Source organism: Oryx dammah, unplaced genomic scaffold (genome assembly GCF_014754425.2).
Source record: "Oryx dammah isolate SB20612 unplaced genomic scaffold, SCBI_Odam_1.1 HiC_scaffold_26, whole genome shotgun sequence".
Lineage (NCBI taxonomy): Eukaryota > Metazoa > Chordata > Mammalia > Artiodactyla > Bovidae > Oryx > Oryx dammah.
The window spans coordinates 74932538-74947805 of NW_024070210.1; the positions used below are offsets into that span (position 1 = coordinate 74932538).

Here is a 15268-nt window from a genome sequence, read left to right on the forward strand (position 1 = left end):
GACACTAAAGACAACTAGTCCAACATCTTAAATTTATACATTGGTTGAAAGAGCTCTCGAAGAATTATTGTTGGATTCAGTTGATACTGACCAATACCACTTTCTAACCCTTTGCCTAATGTCCTTTCCTCTCTACCATGATGCCTCTTCCACAGTTTGGAACATTTTGATTTCATGATTAGAGCTAAACTGATTCTTCATCTCTTCCCAAACACAAGCATCTAAAGCACTCTTAAATGTTTTGTTGACAAGTACTTCCTAGTACCCTTGATATCTATTCTTTCTACTATCCTTTTCCTGTAGATAATCTCCAAAAGTCTGTCATTTGGAATCATTTTCTCCTTAGGGTCTCCTGCTGGATGATTAATACATTTAAGTAACTTTACACCTTTATAAGAAAGAGCCCTAAGTATACACCTCTAAAGTTCCAAAATGTATCACAAGACACCTCTGAACCACAAATTTATCATCTCCAAAATGTCCAATTCTTTGTGACCCCATAGACTATACAGTCCATGAAATTCTCCAGGCCAGAATACTGGAGTGAGTAGCCTTTCCCTTCTCCAGGGGATCTTCCCAACTCAAGGATCGAATCCAGGTCTACATTATTGCAGGCAGATTCTTTATCAGCTGAGCCACCAGGGAAGCCCAAGAAAACTGGAGAGGGAAGGCTATCCCTTCTCCAGCAGACCTTCCCCACCCAAGAATCAAACCAGGGTCTACTGCATTGCAGGTGGATTCTTTACCATCTGAGCTAAAAGGGAAGCCCTCCAAATTAATACATTTTCCCTAAATATACCTTTACTATAATACCAATACTGCTAATGTTATCCTTAACATTATAGGAAACATTCAGGTTCAAATCACCAATACGGTGATATCTACTTCTCTAATATTCCTATATTTAATTCCTAAATATCATTTATTTTGATGGATCGGATCACCCTGTTTATATAGGTTTTTTTAATGCCTAATATTCTCTAAACATGAATCATGAACCTTTCCCCTGGTTGTTACATGTAATTTGCATACTTCATTTTTAGTAAATGCATCTTCCTCCAATTTGTAGATTTAATAAAATAATTATTCCCACATTGTAGAAAATTTAAAGTCTTTTTCTTAACTGAATGTGTGCTTTAAAATAAACTTATAAGAAATGGGGGCATTCTCCATCTCTCTTTTGATGTCTTTGTCAGAAGCTTTCTCTGTCCCTTTTCTTACTTTAATAAAACTCTGCTACACAGAAGCTCTTGAGTGATCAAGCCTGGTCCCTGGGCCCAATGTTAAATCTTCTTCAGAGATCACGAATCTGACATCGTTCACAGTAAGCTAGCACCTTGGGAGTTTGTCCAGGATCTTCAGGACAAAGTAAGAACACTCAGAGCTCTAGTCTCTCTGCTTTCCCAGTCTGCAAGTTTTCTGCTTTACTTTATTAACTCTATGGTGTGCTAGTGTGAATGAATGACACTCCCTGCATTAAAAGTGATGAGCCCTGCTCTGTGGTTTCACAGTGCCTTGTAGTGACTGAAGGCAGTCCCCAAAGGGGAACCTTGCCAGGGATTTATACTGACCTGTCAGTGACAAGAGACACCTAATGTCCCTGCGAGGAGAGCAGCCAGAAATGGGCGAAGCATGTGGACTGAACTTTCCTTTCTCAGTCAACTTTTCCTGGTCTTTTTCACCATTTTGTAATTGCATAGGGAATTAGAACTACTAACCTAATCTGTTGGATCATAGACTTTAAAGGGACTTGTGATCCATGCTGTTACTATGTACTTTTACTTAGATCCCAAATATGAAAGTGCCTAGATTTGCTAGGAGCTGAAAGTTACTAGAAGCATGTATGGAGCAAGGTGGAAGTCTAGCTCTAGGAATATCTCTCAGGCTAGAGGTTACTCTCTTGACTGCCTGCCTCAGGGGCCAGGGGCCTGAAAGTGAGTCTTTATCATGGCTGTGCTGCCTATCTATATGGATAGAAGCACTGCTGGTGACTATGATGTTTTGGAGGACACAGATGGGAAGTTGCCAGGATCTGTTCAAATTGGAAGTACAGTGGGCTTCTTCCTTTGGTAGTGCTAGCTCTCAGTGGACCAGAGGAGGGTCTCAGGTGGCTTTTGTCTCAACTCCTTAGATATTCTTTTGTGGAATCTGTGGGAATGAACTGGAAGGATTGGCCCTAATAGCTTGAGGACAAAAGTCACTTTTTCCTCACTGGCCGACCCTCTTTCGCTATCACATATACTGGCATGGTGACACTCAGAAGGGACATCTTGGTTGTTGTTCATCCCTTTATGACTCACCATTTCTACTGTGGTCAAGACTGTACTCAGGAATGTGCACAGGCACAGGTAAGACGGATGCTTCCCCTAGTAGTCCTAGCTTGGGAAACATTCCAAAAAGCTACTCTGCTCCACCACGGGTGGCATCAGAGAAAAGGGCCAATCAAATGAAGGTCTTGGTCGTGTGGAACTAAATCAAACTGGGATACCATCAGGTCTACCCCTTGTGCATCTCCTCCCCATCGAGGTGGTAGAACCAGGTAAGAACCGGTATGAGTAAGATGCCTGCATCGGTAAGGGACAAACTAAGTCTGACCAGGGAAGGGAAGCTTTGGTGGAAAGTCTGTCTACACCCCCATCTAGAGCAGGGAGAGACGTCTCCAGAGGAAAGAAGTCATGGCTGTGGATGCCGCTTTTTTCTCTCTTACAGATGGGAGCTAGCAATTCCAGAACCACTCCTTTAAAATGTGTTTTAAAAAACAAGCTGGGACAAGTTTGATCCCCCGAGTTTAAAAAAACATATCTGATCTTCTGTGATACTGACTGGCCACAGTATCCTTTGGAAGACAGGGAACGCTGACCTGCTGAAGGATCTCAATTATTACTGTTTTACAACTAGACCGGTCCTGTAGAAAATGAGGGAAATTGGTAGAAGTGACATATGTGTTGCTCTTTATCTCTCTGAGAGACATGGCAGACTTATGTCCTAAGGGTGCAGATTTGCATGTGAAACCTTCAGTTCCCTTCTGTTCTCTTACTTTACCCCTTTATCTGGGGCTCCCAACTGAACAGGTTGAGAATCAGGGCAACCTTCTAGGAAGGGTTGCCTCAGTCTCGGTAGAATTTCAGTCCCAGTTGCGGTCAAGACTATTTAGAGGATCCAAAAAGTACATAGAAGACTTTACAGGACTAACTTTACTTATGACCTTACTTGGAGAGATGTAATGTATGTCTTGGGACAGACACTGACTCCTGACTCGAAAACTTGAGTTTGGGGGGAAGTTACTACTTTTGGAGATGAATGGATTGGACATGGGACAAGGGGAAAGAGGGAATACAAAATAGCCCTCCTTCCAACTGGGAGCCAAGTAGTTCCAATAACAGAGCTGCTTTGCCGATGTATTCTTGAAGGACTTAAGCAAGCACACACTAAGACATTAGAGTATGCTAGGTTGGCTGACATACAGCAGGAAGAGAAGGAAACTCCTGGTAAATTCCTAGACAGATCACGGGAGGCTCTCCACAAGTTTACTGATGTTGATCTTGAAAGTGCAGAAGGAGGAATGATCTTATTTCTCACTCAGCCAGCTCCAGATATCTGCCCTAAGTTACGAAAACAGGCGTTTGGACAAAATCAGTCTTTAGAAAAACTGTTGCAGCTGGCTCAGACAATATACTATGGTAAAGAATATGAGGAGGAAAATAAGAGGCAAAAAAGAACCAGGCAAAAGACTGAAGCTCCAACAATGGCTGTTAGATCTGCTCTGAAACAGCCTGAGAAAAAATGCCCAGAGGGACCCAGGTGAAAAGGGATGAACTTGTTATTATTGTGGAAAAGAGGGGCATCTCAAGCTGGATTGCCCTCAGGCATCTAAACCGCCCCGGGCTCCATGTCCTGTCTGCAAAGGACCATATTGGAGAAGAGACTGCCCTCTGAGGTGTAGGCCCCAGGGGTTGGACTCTCACGACAATCGGGACCGAAGGTGCCTGGGGGTCCACAAACAAGCTCCCATCCTAGTAACACCTGAGGAACCCTGGGTATTAATAACTGTGGAGGGCCAATCAGTTGATTTTCTTTTGGACACTGGGGCAACTTTCTGCTCACTAAAGCGCCTGGTCTGCTTTCCTCCCAATACACTATCATAATGGGGCTGTCTGGATGAGCCAAATATTTTTCAATCATTGATTTGAAGGATGCTTTCTAGAGTTAAATCTATATTAGATCATCCTCTACCTATGACTTTAAGACAATTGAGAGGATTCTTGGGCATTACAGGCTATGGCCACATGTGGATTTCAGGTTATGGAGAACTTGCCTGGCCTTTATATAAACTTAAAACTGAGACTCAGCAGGCCCGAACTGACAAGCTGGTTTGGTCTCTAGTTACTCAAAAGGCTTTTAAGGCTCTTCAAATTGCTGTATTGCAGGCTCCAACTTTGAGCTTGCCTACAGGATCAGAGTTTAGTTTGTTTGTTACTGAAAATAAAGGCTATGGCCACATTATTTAAGGGTAATTGTTACTATTGTTTTACTAATGCCTAAAGCCAATAAAGCAACAGAGTTCCAGAAAAACCTCTATTTCTGCTTTATTGACTATAGCAAAGCCTTTGACTGTGTGGATCACAATAAACTGTGGAAAATTCTGAAAGAGATGGGAATATCAGACAACCTGACCTGCCTCTTGAGAAATCTGTATGCAGGTTAGGAAGCAACATTTAGAACTGGACGTGGAACAACAGACTGGTTCCAAATAGGAAAAGGAGTACATCAAGGCTGTATATTGTCACCCTGCTTATTTAACTTATATACAGAGTACATCATGAGAAACGCTGGACTGGAAGAAACACAAGCTGGAATCAAGATTGCTGGAAGAAACATCAATAACCTCAGATATGCAGATGACATCACCCTTATGGCAGAAAGTGAAGAGGAACTAAAAAGCCTCTTGATGAAAGTGAAAGGGGAGAGCAAAAAAGTTGGCTTAAGGTTCAACATTCAGAAAACAAAGATCATGGCATCTGGTCCCATCACTTCATGGGAAATAGATGGGGAAACAGTGGAAATAGTGTCAGACTTTATTTTTTTGGTTTCCCAAATCACTGCAGATGGTGACTGCAGCCATGAAATTAAAAGACGCTTACTCCTTGGAAAAAAAAGTTATGACCAATCTAGATAGCATATTCAAAAGCAGAGACATTACTTTGCCGACTAAGGTCCGTCTAGTCAAGGCTATGGTTTTTCCCGTGGTCATGTATGCATGTGAGAGTTGAACTGTGAAGAAAGCTGAGTGCTGAAGAATTGATGCTTCTGAACTGTGGTGCTGGAGAAGACTCTTGAGGGTCCCTTGGACTGCAAGGAGATCTAACTAGTCCATTCTGAAGGAGATCAGCCCTAGGATTTCTTTGGTAGAAATGATGCTAAAGCTGAAACTCCAGTACTCTGGCCACCTCATACGAAGAGTTGACTCATTGGAAAAGACTCTGGCTTACTTCACTCCATGGCGGATTCATGTCAATGTGTGGCAAAACCAATACAGTATTGTAAAGCAAAATAAAGTAAAAATAAAAATAAAGGAAAAGACTCTGATGCTGGGAGGGATTGGGGGCAGGAGGAGAAGGGGATGACAGAGGATGAGATGGCTGGATGGCATCACTGACTCGATGGACGTGAGTTTGAGTGAACTCTGGGAGATGGTGATGGACAGGGAGGCCTGGCGTGCTGTGATTCATGGGGTAGCAAAGAGTCGGGCACGACTGAGCGACTGAACTGAACTAAACTGAAAGCTCATAAGTTTATTAATGGGCAAAAATTTACTGCACTGACTTCTCATGATGTAAGTAGGCTCTTAAACTCTAAAGTTCAGAGCAACAATGCTCCGCTTTTAAAGCTGCTGTAATTCAAGGGGTGTTGAAAGCTCTAGGAATAGAATATCACTTACACTGTTCCTGGAGACCCCAATATTCAGAAAAAGTTGAAAAGGCTAATGACATTATTAAGAGGCATCTGTGTAAGCTAACTCAGGAAACACAAGACAGTTGGTTTAAAGCTTCTACCCATAGCTTTAATGAGGACTTGAACTGCCACAAAGAAGAAGGTACTGTCTCTGTGACAGACTGTTTTAATGCACAGATATTGTCATAGATCCTGAGACATTAAAATTAACTATGTGACTCAGCGTTTATCTTTTCAACAGATATTACTGGGAGGTTAACTTCTGATCCAGGCTTTGAGTCAAACTAGCCACTCACTGTTTGAGCCAGGAACCAAGATGGGCCTTAGAATCTATGTAGGCTTGCTTCTGCTGACTCCAAAAGTCCTGAGTCTGCAGTTTGACCCTCAAGACAATGCCTTCCTGTCCTGGGCTCATTCCTACACTGCATTCCACAATCAACGTAATTGCTGGGTCTGCGGAGCACTCCTCTCCTCATCAGTTGAAGGCTTCTCATGATGGGTTTCTCTGCTTCAAGGAAAGGACTTTCTTTAACTCTGTGATGACATCTAACAATCTTAAGATGGACTGGTGTAACATATTGTACCGTAACTATGGGCATAATGTGACTTTCAACTGTAACTATACACTGTCTTGGTTTAATGGCTATTTTGCTGCACTTAAAAAGGTAAAAGGGTCTAGATCTGGTGGTTTTCTACCTGATGTTTATCAAATATGGGATGAGGTCATATGGCTAACTCCTAAAAAGGGACATCTACCATCTAATGCTCCCATATGCTGAGAACAAATAGAGCCATCCCCAGAAGTTAGCTGACAACTTAATTATAAAGATTAGAAACAAATGGGATTTTTGGCTCAAGAAATATGCAGTGTAATCATTCCTGTGTTTTCCAATCCCAGCTCAAGTCCTCCTTTTGCCTGGCCAGGCACTGATTGGGACTGGATCCCTCAGTCATGCTGGCTTGCACCAAATGGGACCTACTGAATATGCAGCTCTTACCTATGGGTGTGGCTTCCCCCTGGCTGGATAGGGAGATGCACCCTAGGTCTAGCTTTTACTCTTGGCTTCATAGTTTCAGAGCTTCCAGAGAAGCCTACTTATCTGCCACACCTTAAAACTAATTGGGCAAGATATGTATTTCACTGGTATGATTATCTGGCTGCAATATTCGTTCCATCTCTGGGAACTACAGATCAGATGTTATGCCATGAGTTGATGCTGCGACTAACTTTCAGCCCTTGATGCTGAACAGACACAAATTAGAAAGGCGGTTTTACAGATTGGCCTTAGGTATTCTAAGGGCTGCACAAGGAGGAGCTTGTGCCATTATTCATACCCAGTATGAGTACTAATGTTACTAACTTTGCTAAACACATGAACAAGATGATTCAGGCTATGGATTCTCCTGAAGCATCAGTCACCTCACTTTGGGAAACATTAAGAAGCTCCCCATGGTGGAAAACTATTTTAATCATAATAATTCTAATTGCTCTGTCTTTGCTGCCTGCGTCTGTAACTGCGTAGCTGGATTTGTTTTTAACCATTTCAAATCTTGTAAGTTACAAATGGTTGGTTGTTCAGGCTCCTACGAGCACCACAGACTCCTCCAACTCTTACTTGAGGCCTCTGGAGCAGAAACCCTCAAGAGGGTTAGGAAAATATGTTGCCTCAACAACTTATGGACAGCACCCCATTGCAGCAGGAAGTAGTTATGGAATGAAAATGATGCCCGTTTCCCTTGGCAAGATAATTCTCCTAAAAGAAAAGTGGGGAATGAGAGAGTCAATTTTTAGGCAGGTTGATAAGAGAAGTCCATGGTTCCCAGAGGACAAGAAAAGGGTCTGGGGCTCTTGAAGCAGAGAAAATGGTCTGGAATTCTCAAGGAGGAGGAAAGGACAAATATCTTTTTTTCCCTCTACATTCCTTAGTCACAGAAAACTTTTTTTCTTTAAGCTGAGAACTGATGATTACAAAACAAACAACTCAGTTTTAACTCTGTTCTAAGGATTACACAACAACAATGTATCCTGCTTGAGGACAGTTTCTCCTTCCTGAAAAACTTCTTGCCTTTGAGTGTCCAGGAGTCTCAGGGTCAGTGGCGGCCTGCTCCACGCAGCAGTGCCTGCATGGGGCCTTTTGAAGGAGGTCACTATTATCTTCATTACCTCCACCATAGTTTGGCCTCAGGTCAAACAATAGGGAGGGAACACAGCCTAATCTCTTCAAGAAAATTAGAGATACCAAGGGAACATTTCATGCAAAGACGGGCACAATAAAAGACAGAAATGGTATGGACCTGACAGAAGCAGAACATATTAAGAAGAGGTGGCAAGATACACAGAAGAACTATATAAAAAAAGACCTTCATGACCCATATAATCACAATGGTGTGATCACACACCTAGAGCCAGACATCCTAGAATGCAAAGTCAAGTGGGCCTTAGGAAGTATCACTATGAACAAAGTTAGCAGAGGTGATGAAACTCCAGCTGAGCTATTTCAAGTGCTAAAAGATGATGCTGTGAAAGTGCTGCACTCAATATGCCAGCAAATTTGGAAAACTCAGCAGTGGCCACAGGACTGGAAATGGTCAGTTTTCATTCTAACCCCAAAGAAAAGCAATGTCAAAGAATGCTCAAACTACCACACAATTGCACTCATCTCACACACTAGCAAAGTAATGCTCAAAATTCCTCAAGCCAGGCTTCTATAGTATGTGAACCATGAACTTCCAGATGCTTAAGCTGGTTTTAGAAAAGGCAGAGGAACCAGAGAACAAATTGCCAACATCTGTTGCATCATAGAAAAAGCAAGAGAGTTCCAGAAAACATCTACTTCTGCTTTATTGACTATGCCAAAAGCTTTGACTGTGTGGATCATAATAAACTGTGGAAAATTCTTCAAGAGATGGGAATGCCAGATCACCTGACCTGCCTCCTGAGAAATCTGTATGCAGGCCAAGAAGCAAAAGTTAGAACTGGACATGGAACAACAGACTGGTTCCAAATTGGGAAAGGAGTATATCAAGGCTGTATATTGTCACCCTGCTTATTTAACTTATATGCCAAGTACATCATGAGAAATACTGGGCTGGATGAAGCACAAGATAGAATCAAGATTGCAAGGATAAATATCAATAATATCAGATATGCAGATGACACTACCTTTATGGCAGAAAGTGAAGTGGAACTAAAGAGCCTCTTTATGTGGGTGAAAGAGGAGAGTGAAAAAGTTGGTTTAAAGCTCAACATTCAGAAAACTAAGATCATGGCATCTGGTCTCATCACTTCATGGCAAATAGATGTGGAACGATGGAAACAATGAGATGCTTTATTTTGGGGGCCTCCAAAATCACTGCGGGTGGTGATGCTGCCATGAAATTAAAAGACGTTTGCTCCTTGGAAGAAAAACTATGACCAACCTAGACAGCATATTAAAAAGCAGAGACATTACTTTACCAACAAGTCCATCTAGTCAAGGCTATGGTTCTTCCAGTAGTCATGTATGGATGTGAGAGTTGAACTATAAATAAAGCTGAGCGCTGAAGAATCGATGCTTTTGAACTGTGGTGTTGGAGAAGACTCTTGAGAGTCCCTTGGACTGCAAGGAGATCCAACGAATCCATCCTAAAGGAAATCAGTCCTGAATATTCTTTGGAATGACTGATGCTGAAGTTGAAACTCCAATACTTTGGCCACGTGATGTGAAGAACTGGCTCATTTGAAAAGACCCTGATGCTGGGAATGATTGAAGGTGGGAGGAGAAGGGGATGACAGAGGATGAGATGGTTGGCATCACTGACTCCATGGAAATGAGTTTGAGTAAGCTTCAGGAGTTGGTGATGGACAGGGAAGCCTGGAGTGCTGCAGTCCATGGGGTCACAAAGAGTCAGACACAACTGAGTGACTGAACTGAACTGAAAACCTTCTGGCTAATCCTGTTATCTTAAAATGTAAATTATGGGAGTGGGTCTAGTAAGATCTTTGCAACCTTGAGACATTCTTTTGACTTATTGTGATAGCTAATTTGTCCCTATTTTCTTCAATTTAAATCTGAATTTGGCAATAAGGAGCTAATGATCTGAGCCACAGTCAGCTCCCGGTCTTGTTTTTGTTGACTGTATAGAGCTTCTCCAACAAAGGTCCATCTAGTCAAGGCTATGGTTTTTCCAGTGGTCATGTATGGATGTGAGTTGGACTGTGAAGAAAGCTGAGCGCCGAGGAATTGATGCTTTTGAACTGTAGTGTTGGAGAAGACTCTTGAGAGTCCCTTGGATTGCAAGGAGATCCAACCAGTCCATTCTGAAGGAGAGCAGCCCTGGGATTACTTTGGAGGGAATGATGCTAAACTGAAACTCCAGTACGTTGGCCACCTCATGCGAAGAGTTGATTCATTGGAAAAGACTCTGATGCTGGGAGGGATTGGGGGCAGGAGGAGAAGGGGACGACAGAGGATGAGATGGCTGGATGGCATCACTGACTCGATGGACGCCAGTCTGAGTGAACTCCGGGAGTTGGTGATGGACAGGGAGGCCTGGGGTGCTGCAATTCATGGGGTCGCAAAGAGTCGGACAGGACTGAGCAACTGAACTGAACTGAATAGCTAATTTTAAAAGTACGTAACTCCCGTGCTAGACTAGCAAAGGTAATTCTCTGCCCCGCTCCTGATGTCTTTGTCAGAAGCTTTCCCTGTCCCTTTTCTTACTTTAATAAAACTCTGCTACACAAAAACAAACAAATAAATAAATACATTTAGAAGAAATGTTTGGCATAGCTTTTCATGAAACTTGCTGCCTATGATATATGACTCATGAGTGTTTAACAATAGTAAAATATGGTTATTATTTGAGAATTAAGTTTTATAAACATACATAATGGATAGAACATATGTCAATTCTCTTCAATTCAATTACAGTGACTCTTAGACCAGTAAATTTTGACTGTAATCTGGTGAGAGGTTTTAACACACCCTGAAAAAGACTATATGCAGCGCTGAATGTATAGAAAATTAAGGGAGTCACCAAGGCAAATCAGAGCAGTGCCCACCCCAACATTGTTCAGGTGGCATTTCCCTGTTGGGTTATCAGAGTATGATGATCTTGTGTCAATCAAGTAACCAACATAGGTTCACCAAAAGCACTAATAATTTGATATCTATTCTAATCACAATGCCGTGACTATCTGAATTGTTTTATAATTACAATTTCAGTGGAACTTGACATATTCCCCCAAGTGTCTTGCAATTATCAACAAATTGGCATTTCTGAGTCTGTAAGTCTGTGGGCCAAAACTTGCACTAGGGCAATTCATTAAATTGGTATCAATTATGAGGTTTTCTGGTGGTTGGACAGCAAAATGTGCTCTGCTGGTCTTACCCTTCTGCAATTCGAATACAGAGTAAGTTCTGTGAGTCTTTGTTCCCTTAATGTTAAGTCATTTATATGAGGCCAAAGTTCTTTCTTAGTCTCCTCTGTCCACAACATCTGCATAAATTAAGTAAAAAATTGCTGAAAAGTATTGAGCTGCACTGAATTGAACAAAGCTGAACATTACCACACTGAAATTATTAACACTGCATACATTTATAACATTCCATTATAAACATATGTTTGTAATGTCTGTTATATCCATTACTTGCATTACTTGCCTCTATTATCTAGTAATGAACTTTTTCATAGATATCTTGACTTCATTTGAAATCTTTTACTAAACACGGAATTATGGCTCTGCCTCTTTTGTAAAACCTGTCATTTCTCATTTGAATAATAATCATATAGCCTGTTTTTAATAAATTTAAATTTATTAAAGTGATATCCAATGAAGTAACCTCACACCCTCACATGTGGACAACAAATGTGATAAAGAGATCAGATTGCTGCAGGGTACAATGTATCAAAGATATGACTGAGGTAAGACAATCTAGTTTTCCACTAGTTTCCTATTTCATCACTCCAAATGCCTCAAGTATATCAAACAACAGTATAACTTACCTGAAAATCACTGTTTTGAATATTATATCCTTCTTATGCACTTACTGCATGTGCTTGCATGGTAAACTTTTTGTATATTGATAAATATGATAATAGACAGAACAGTAATTGTCTTACAGTCTAAGTAATAAAAACAAACACACAATTACATCTTCAGTTAAAAAATGACGTTTGGATTTAAAGCTAACACAAACAGAATAAACACCTCCTGGCATGAATCAGTGATGTGGTGATAACAGTGATAGATCCATGACTAATAAGGGGCTGAATCAATTGTGCTCACCTTCTTTATCCTAGTCATTCCCTGATTTGGTGAGATATTTCTGAAATTTCACTTAATTTTTTTTTAAGTATGAGATAAATTTCATAATTACTAATATGTGTGCTTTCTGTGACTATTTTGAAATTTAAACTCTCACATGAATTAAACAATATCACTGTCTATTTAGATATCCTATAATCATTTTTAGCTAGTAGGTTTATTATCAATGATATAAATAAAATCTGTAAAGTGCTATGACAGTTGTCCCAGAAAGCATAAGACTACTCATAGTTTGAATTATGGCCTTGGTGATGCTGTTGATATATTATTTGTTTCCAAATCAGAGCGTCAAAACTCAGTCTTATCATTGATACTATAGTATTTGGGGTATTTAAATTTTAACATAAGTAATAAATCTAATTTAAAATTTATGAACAGTATTGCCTAATTTATGAATGTGGAATATTTGCAACTACTTATAGGAATCAAGTTATTAGCTGAAATAGTTATGAACTATAACTTATGAAAGTAGTTTTCATTTAGCCTGTAACGTCAAAGCAGTTTCTGTTTTTAGCACTAAATTGCTTTCTATGCTATTCCAGTCATGTTAGATGTGTTTGCTAATCTGATTTAATATGGAAATATCTTTAAAAGGCTGCAAGATTTTTAAACAAGACCTATATAAGGGAAATTATAAATTTTAATATATTTAGTTACTGTTTTGGGGCCTCCCTCTTGGCTCAGACAGTAAAGAATCTCCCTGCAATGTGGGAGACCTGGATTCAATACCTGGGCTGGGAAGATCCCCTGAAGGAGGGCATGGCAACCCACTCCAGTATTCTGGCCTGGAGAATCAGAGGAGCCTGGCAGGCTACAGTCCATGGGGTCACAAAGAGTCAGCTACGACTGAGTGACTAAGCACAGCACAGCACAGTTACTATTTCAGGGAAGATGAAGTGAGCCACAGAATATCAAATGGTAACATAATATGAGGTTCTGCATTGCATTTGCCAGCTTTAGAGTGACCAATTCAGGTCCTATAACTGGGAAGACTAATTATGATAGAAACAATGATAACAACTATTACAAAGAGCAAGAAGAAAGGACTTGTGTTGCTTCATCACAGTTGTCTAAAAGGCTTCCTTGGAACCCACATGTTGGTTCCTTAGTTTCTTCATGGCTTCCTTTACATCTTTATTCCTTAGAGTGTAAATCATAGGGTTAAGAAGAGGAGTGAATACAGTAAAAAACACAGAGATAAATTTATCAATTGTGAAGCTTTCAAAGGGCCAAATATGGATAAAGATTAATGGGCCAAAGAACAGAACGACAACAGTAATGTGGGCGGACAGAGTGGAAAGTGCCCTGGATGTCCCACCAGAGGCTTGGCAATGGACAGTAGCAAGGATGATAGTGTAAGAAATGAGCAAAAGGAAAAAACAGATAAGTGACAACAGGCCACTATTTGTGAGCACCAGTATCTCGGAAACATAGGTGTCCAAGCAGGCAAGTTTAATGATGAGGGGGAGATCGCAAAAGAAATTGTCTACCTTGTTGGGTCCACAGAAAGGAAGATCTATTGTGAATACCAGGTGACTGGCTGAGTGCAAGATGCCAGTGGCCCAGGAGACCCCCACCAGGACAGTGCACGTTCTTCGGCTCATGATGGTCATGTAATGCAGAGGTTTGCCTATAGCGATATATCTATCATAGGCCATGGCAACAAGAAGTACCATTTCACTGTCCCCAAAAACATGCAAGAAAAAAATCTGTGACATGCACCCCTTGAAAGTGATGGTCTTGTGTTCACTGAGGAAATCCGCAATCATCTTGGGAGTGGCAAATGTAGCCTGACACACATCAATGAAAGAGAGATTGCTAAGAAGAAAGTACATCGGAGAATGCAATCGAGAGTCTGTAATCACTGTGAGAATGATAAGAATGTTTCCCAACACTGCAGCACCATAAAACACAGAGAAGATAAAGAAAAGGAAGAGCTGGAGTTCCCGAGAGCTAGACAGGCCCAGCAAAATGAATTCAGTAACCACTGACTTATTGCTCCATCCATTAAATGAATCTGGGCTGTTCAAGTTAGCTAAGGGGAAGAAAAATAATTATTTATTTTAAAAAATAATAATGAATAAGGGTATTATTACTATTATTTCTAGGAATTTATATTTTCTTTGTGTTACATAACTATACAAATTGTCATTTACTTTTGCATTTAAGGATTGGCTAGATAAAAGATGGACAGAAATAACAGATTTATCTAATAGATAAGTCAATACGGAAGGAAGGGAAAATTTGATTTGATATTATATACCAATATACTTTTTATAGAAGTGTGCAAGATCTCAATAGCACTTTGAAAGTCCCATGTACCATACTTACACATTCAGATTACAAATTCAAAAGATGAATCTGATGCCTTTTACAGAATCTTGGAGGGACAAGAAATTTAGGCCAAATGCAAAGAGATGAAAATCAGACCAGTTACTTTAGCAATGACATTGGAGAAATAAGTGAGATGTGTCCATGCATTTGAGAGAATCTGCAGTGATAACAAAAGAGAGAAATTAATTTGTAACAAGTTAAACTACTATGAGTGACAAATTACTTTCACTTTTCTATATTAAAACAATTTGAGTTTTACATGATTTAGTAGTCAAAATATCTTCCTAGAATCTCAGAAGCATATGTTCTTTTCAGTCACTCTTTATTTCTCTCCATATGATCTCCTTTTTTTTCAGAGTTTATTTTATTTTATTTTACTTTACAATATTGTATTGGTTTTGCCATACATCAACATGAATCCGCCATGGGTGTACACGTGTTCCCAATCCTGAATCCCCCTCCCACCTCCCTTCCCATACCATCTCTCTGGGTCATCCCAGTGCACCAGCCCCAAGCATCCTGTATCCTGCATCGAACCTAGACTGGCGATTCATTTCTTATATGATATTATACATGTTTCAGTGTGATCTCCTTTTCAAAGCAGTTGAATATAATATTATTTAATCAGACCTTCAAAGCACTTCAAAGATGGAACTGAATGTAATTTAATTA

At 40.4% G+C, this 15268-nt stretch overlaps 1 protein-coding gene across 1 annotated transcript; it reads right to left on the bottom strand.

Annotated features, from left to right (window-relative positions):
- Positions 1–13332: 13332 nt before the first annotated feature.
- LOC120853305 (olfactory receptor 4K1-like) lies at positions 13333–14713 on the bottom strand. The gene is made up of 2 exons (XM_040227036.1): positions 14700–14713; positions 13333–14260 (listed from the first exon to the last, which is right to left on the bottom strand). The coding sequence occupies exons 1-2, from the start codon at positions 14711–14713 to the stop codon at positions 13333–13335; spliced, it is 942 nt and encodes a 313-aa protein (XP_040082970.1).
- Positions 14714–15268: the final 555 nt, after the last annotated feature.